The following is a 6,449-nucleotide window of genomic DNA, read 5'->3' as shown; positions in this document are numbered from 1 at the left end:
ATCTTGGAATAATTTATATTTCTATTATAATACAATCATAGCTTCATGTCGTTATCGTCACTTCTCAACAATTAACTCCTATACTGTACAGTTTGTGCCTAACCCTTGTTTTCATTAAGTAGAACCTCAGAATCTTACAACACAATCGAAATCAATATATATCGCCTCACAGCCATGCTGACTACTCCCATCAGTAACCATTAAATTGATTCACTACAAATGAGCACTAAGACAGAACAAAAATTGAGTTATACCCTATATTTCCTAAGTGATTTTGCAGATTAGTAAACTAAAACTAAATTCGTGCGATTATATAAAATCGCTCAATAAGGAAACTGCACTGGCATCGTATCTAGCACCGACAGAGTTGGAGAAGTTTAAGCCACATAAATTAACGTGATGTTAAATGAGACAAAATAAACTAGAGCTTCTAGGAATCAAATTACATAAACAATGATGTTTATATTTAGTAAAACACACTAATTATCCTTAATATAATCACTTCTCCAACTCATTTAGACTTAAACATATAATAAATAAATAATAAAGCTATCAAAAGTAAAAATAAACGTAGGAGTTAACAAAATTTTCTTCTATACAACTGCCATTCTCATCTATTTCATCATTGGGTTTGATATTTTATAAATTCCCACTGACAACTTCTTAAGCTATGGCATGCACCATTATCATATAGACCCTGAGCTTGTTAAATAAACCAAAATTAAATTTAAAAAAAATGCACATAAATGTGTTTTCGATAATGTGGTGTTACATTGATATAATTGTTTCATTATTAGTTTTGAGTTACTAATTTAACAAAAATTCTATTAATCATTACAATTATTGCTATTTTTTTATTTATACAAACATAAGTAATTTGTACTCTTCTAAATTAATGGAAATTTAATTATTTACAATAATACATGAATCGTATTCTATAGGAAATACAGTGATAAAATTATTTAATCAAAATGTCAATGATATTTAAATTCAAAATACGATTAATAATAAAAAAATCACAAAAAAGACCGATAGTATATTTTCAATCAAGTCACCCATTAATAGTTGCTCAATTATTAAAAAAATATATATTTATATTAAGAGTGATGTTTCATTATTAAATATGGCTATCGAATATGTTGTGTTAACGTGTATCTATCTTTATTTCGTGGTTACAGATCGCGACTCATTTACGATGCACCTTGGTCCTCGTTATTTCTCTCCCCGCATCTAAACACTTCAAAATAATATTATTTTTTTTTCTTCAATAGGAATGTGTTAAGAGAGATTTCAAGATGCTATGATATTGACACCTTTCTAGTGAGCATAAGTTTATTACTTTTCAGTAAAGATCAATTCAGATTCATAGTAAGTCAGCCATATAAATGCAAAAACAATTTCCTAAAAACAAAAGTGATTACGAAACGAACAACGTCAAAATGATTTAAAAACACAGACTCACAAACATAAATCTTTCAAAACATAAAATATTATCATTAGCGTCGATGATAATTGGGCGCTTACAACTAAATCTATAAAAGGTACATCACACAGTAACCTTAAAAAATCGTTTCTCTACATCTAAATCACAAGTACCGAAATCGATAAAATAAGACTGCGCACCGAAAACAAACGATATCATCACTTCAGATAACGCGGCTCGATCCGCGACCCGCGGTTCGGTTCAATGAGCTGCGTCCGAGCGACTATCGCGCCGCCTCGCAGTAGCACCTCTGACACCAGCCGGGACCAGCTGCTCAGCACTCTCACAGCAAACCACCCTTTCGTCCGAAAAGAAAGGTACTGAGGGTGCCCAAAGGAGTCGATTGCGGGGGCGGGCAGGTCGTTGGCGTCACTCCCACCGTGCCCAAGTCTGTGCGGGGGCGCGGCGCCCGCACCCGCGCGCGCCGCCCGCTCGCACTGGCGCCGCCCGCCGACGTGGCTGCGTCCAGGGCGCCTTCGCCCGGATGCGCCGGCACACCGAGCGGTAAATACGCTGCGTCACATCGGTCCGGCGGCGCCGCTGCCGGCGATCTGAGAGTCCGCTTGAGGCACGTTAACTGTTCCATTGGACTGCGATGGACTAGACCGGTGTAGAGAGATCCAGGAGTCTGTAGAGCCAGAGGCGCCGGCGAGCCGTCGGAGGCCGGCGACGTTAAGTACCGCCGTCGGAGTATGGAAGTCCCGCTCGCGATTAGCGCATGGAGAGAAGGTGGGGGGTCACCGGGTCGAGGCGTGGGAGGCGGAGAGGAGTCCGGCGAACCGAGGAGAGGACTGTTGGCGGGCGTGGCAGTGGGAGTGAAGTGAGGGCGGGAAGGTGGTGTGCAGAAGGATTCCCGGCGCGAGAGCACGGGCGACACGGCGGCGGAGGAGCGGCGCGACGTGAGGCGGGAGCTCCACGCGCTGCCGAGCACGCTGCTGGACAGGCTGCTCATAGCGCTGTTGCAAACGCTGCTCACGTTGCTACCTATGAGGCTGCCATCGTTTGGATGTAAGACCGTGCTGTAGCGAAGGGAAAATAAAGAAAGCTTAAGCAATGATTAAATACATAAAATATGATATTTTTACTATGCACGTAATTAAATGATTCAAAGAATATATTCACCGTGTAAAGCTTCTTAATAGGATACATAATGCTAAGCATTAATGTAAAAATCAATTAATAATAAAATAATTAGCGCAAGTTGGTCATCATAAGTACCTGTTCGTAAATGTATATATGTGACTGGAATGCGGCAATCTGGGCATATCGTCGTCCTCTTCGACGTCTGACAACCTGTACACTCTCATACCGAGTGCTTGTGCTGATCTCGACCCTCTCACTCCAACACCTTCTTGTTCTTCTAGTAAACCTACGACATATTAACTCTAAATAATAACTTTATATCACTAAACTAGCCTACCATACGAAAAAGCAATTACAATACAAGCTATTTTTTGGAGTTAAAATAAGGAACATAAGGACATACCTGACATGGTTGGCTTAGCTAGCTGAGCCCAAGTATGCAGCGTGAGAGAACCTTCCATTGGTTTAACAATCTGAAGCTTGTGTGGTGTTCTGAAGCGCGCCATACCGCCTGCGGCACCCGCGCCCCACACTGCACTCTCTTCGCTCAAGTCTCTATCTACAAGTATAGTAAGTAACATTAGCCATATATGCAATACGCTGACTCTCAGCTACTTGAATATCAAGGGCTTTTTAGGATCAACAATAGTGGCTGGGTTCAGTTTTCGTTACTTAATTAATTTTAAAATTTCTTATAGTTACAGTCGAGTCTAGATGGCCCAGTGAGTCGGGGTGGCCCAGTGGTTAGAACGTGTGCATCTTAACCGATGATTGCGGGTTCAAACCCAGGCAAGCACTGCTGATTCATGTGCTTAATTTGTCTTTATAATTCATCTCGTGCTCAGCGGTGAAAACATCGTGAGGAAACCTGCATGTGACAAATTTCATAGAAATTCTGCCACATTTGTATTCCACCAACCCGCATTGGAACAGCGTGGTGGAATATGTTCCAAACCTTCCCCTCAAAGGGAGAGGAGGCCTTTAGCCCAGCAGTGGGAATTTACAGGCTGTTTTTGTTTGTTTGTTGTTATAGTTACAGCCTTTTGTTAGTAGAATTTCTTCTCTAGCTTTGTGTATACTAAAGAAGTTACTAATCATCATATTATAATACGATTATAAAAGCAAACGAGTTTAAAGGTACTATAATTTTTAACAAGCGGCTATATCGAAATAGTCGCTGAGATGTCGGTGATAACAATCGAGGCGACGTACCATTCCGCCGGCGCTGGCGCAGGATGTGCGAGGCGGCGAGCGAGGCGCGGCGCGAGTTGATCTCCTGCGGCGTGAGGCGGCGCAGGGCGGCCGCTAGCTCGGCCGCGCCGGGCGCGCCGGGCACGCCCACGCCCGTGTTGCCGCTGCCGTGAAAAAAGTTACCATCATTTAATTTGTAGTTTAATTCAGATCCTATGTACTAATCTTATGCTTCTATTATAATCATAGCATAACGACCTATAACTTAATTGAAGTTTATATGGACATCTTACTTTCTCTAATTACAAATATGAGAATTTCATTTCTAAGAGAATTTCATTATACAATGTTAGCGCAACATAGGCAACTAGCAACCAAACCAATTTACAGTTTTTACAGGCGGAGAAATGTGTCGTTATTGTTTACTTACGGGTACAAATCTTCAGATTCAGCGTCGGATGTATCTTCGAATAATGAGTCCGAGAAAGTCGGTTTGTTGGGAGGTTTGTAGGCGGATTGCGTCTCCGCGTCGGAGCCGGATAAAGATGCACCCGACCAACGAGAGGCGCACTGCACCGTCTCGAACACCTTCTGCATGCTGGTTCTATAAATAACAAATAATATGTCCTTTATTAACTAAATAAAGTAACTACCAGTGTCAGCTTAAACAACAGCCTGTAAATTCCCACTGCTGGGCTAAAGGCCTCCTCTCCGTTTGAGGAGAAGGTTTGGAACATATTCCACCACGCTGTTCCAATGCGGGTTGGTGTGTCAGCGTCAGCTTAATTGTTCATAATTCATCGACGTAATCTAGATTTTTCAATTACACGGTAATTCGAGGTTTTTGAAGAATTCTGGAGTTTACACAAGTATAACATAATTTATTGCAGGCCCATAAAGTAAGTTTCTGACTCTGAGTGCCTGGGAAGGACCTAGCACAAAATAATAACTAGAAGATATAAAATAACACTGACTGCGCGAGAGGATCCCCGATGCCGGAGTCGAGGCTGAGCTCGGAGTATACGGAGGAGTGCATCTCACGGTGCAGGCTGGCGGGCAGCAGGCCGGCCGCCGCCGCCACGGACGGCATGAGGCCGCGCGTGGCCTCGCCGCGCCGCCGCGCCGCGCGCACCTGCTCCTGCGCCTCGGCCAGCAGCGCCGACACCTCCGCGTAGCGCTCCTGCCACGACACACACCCGTCATTACTCTTGCCATATCGTACAAGGCCATACACTTATTATCTCGAGTCCACCAATATTATAAAATTCAAATTTTCCTTTTCCTTATATGCTACGACGATCGGGGTTCCGATTAATTTCTTTGTAAATATTTTTTTCCTACTACGGGAAAAAATAAATCATGGCCACGCTTTTTGCAAGAACTTACCTTTGAGGAAAATATATTTCAAAACTAAATAATGACCATCCAACACTTTGGGCATAAATACGGGTTGTCGCGAACAGCTTCGAGTTTTAAAAAACAATAAATACATGTTTCTACAAATATAAAATGAAAATTCGCACCTTTGTGTCTGCCAACTCTGCAGCGAGAGCATTTTGGTTATCTCTTGTTATTTCTAAAATTCGAAGCGAATGTTCGTGTTCTGCGGTTAGCTGCAAAATAAAAACGACGTAATTAACACAACTTTAGAAATAGAACATCGACAAAAAAACGCTTTCGGTGATAAATGTGCTGTCAACGTTTTGGGCTGACGAGAGTATATTTTAGGTCATTTGAGTGTTGGCACACAAAGTTGCCCGATGTTTATTTAGGACATTTCTGCTGAAAAAAATAACACGCAAAAAAAACCATTAAACAACGAGTTCGAGTTACACAAGGCCCTTCTCCTGGTGTGTTTACCTTTCGAATTCAATAATACTAGGGCATAAAAGAAAGTATTGTAATTTCATTTACGCAAACAAATAATCCATTATAACGGGATAATGTACATACAAACTGCATGGTCTTCTTTTATTTTTGGACAAGATAGAATATCAATAAAAATTACACAGACTATATGAAGTCCAGCGGACATATCATTTTACCAGAAAAAAATTGTCATTTTTGGAAGAGTATCATGAATTTCTCGGCCATATTTATGACATTTTTGGAAAAGTATCATGAATTTCTCGGCCATATTTATGACATTTTTGGAAAAGTATCATGAATTTCTCGGCCATATGTACTTAAACATACTAGTTGTACATTGTAATGTTAGCTACCTGCTGCAAGTTTCTCTCATTGACAGCGAGTCTGGCATTGGTGCTGTCGAGCTGCTGCTGAAGATCGGCCGAGCGTTGTCGCTCCTCGGCCAACTCCGAGCTCAGCACACTCGCCTCAGAATTCGCACTCGCTAGAAGATACAATAAAATCCTATTAATGTTGTCTTAAATTTTCGCGATTACACATTGATATAAAACTAGCTAAAACGGATTTGAATCGCGTATATTAATTATTTTTAACATCCCGACCTTACACCTTACCACCTTAGTCTACCCGTGACCACGAACACTGTAAAGTGCTCGAAACGTCGGGATGTTAAAAATAATTAATATACGCGATTCAAATCCGTTATAGCTAGTTTTATTTAAAATCCTATTACCACATTTGATGAACGATAAAGTCAGTCTATTTTATGGATTGTTTGTGTATTGGAAAAACTTATGCCATTCAATTTACAAGGTTAAATTTG

The 6,449-nt window shown here is 41.2% G+C and overlaps 1 protein-coding gene across 17 annotated transcripts in view; it reads right to left on the bottom strand.

The window, feature by feature from the left end:
- The window catches only part of LOC124533743 (trafficking kinesin-binding protein milt), a 35,207-nt gene continuing 28,758 nt past the window's right edge, over positions 1-6,449 (bottom strand). For all 17 annotated transcript variants that reach the window (XM_047109202.1, XM_047109201.1, XM_047109198.1 and 14 more), the window contains 8 exons: positions 5,980-6,110; positions 5,281-5,370; positions 4,732-4,937; positions 4,188-4,361; positions 3,779-3,921; positions 2,970-3,125; positions 2,702-2,852; positions 1-2,502 (listed from right to left, as the gene is read on the bottom strand). In XM_047109202.1, the coding sequence (XP_046965158.1) occupies positions 1,767-2,502; positions 2,702-2,852; positions 2,970-3,125; positions 3,779-3,921; positions 4,188-4,361; positions 4,732-4,937; positions 5,281-5,370; positions 5,980-6,110 (1,787 nt within the window). In that variant the 3' untranslated portion in view covers positions 1-1,766. The remainder of the gene's footprint in view (positions 2,503-2,701; positions 2,853-2,969; positions 3,126-3,778; positions 3,922-4,187; positions 4,362-4,731; positions 4,938-5,280; positions 5,371-5,979; positions 6,111-6,449) is intronic.

Source organism: Vanessa cardui, chromosome 11 (genome assembly GCF_905220365.1).
Source record: "Vanessa cardui chromosome 11, ilVanCard2.1, whole genome shotgun sequence".
NCBI lineage: Eukaryota > Metazoa > Arthropoda > Insecta > Lepidoptera > Nymphalidae > Vanessa > Vanessa cardui.
The sequence above is the reverse complement of the archived record's forward strand: the minus strand, read 5'-3'. Positions and strand labels throughout refer to the sequence as shown.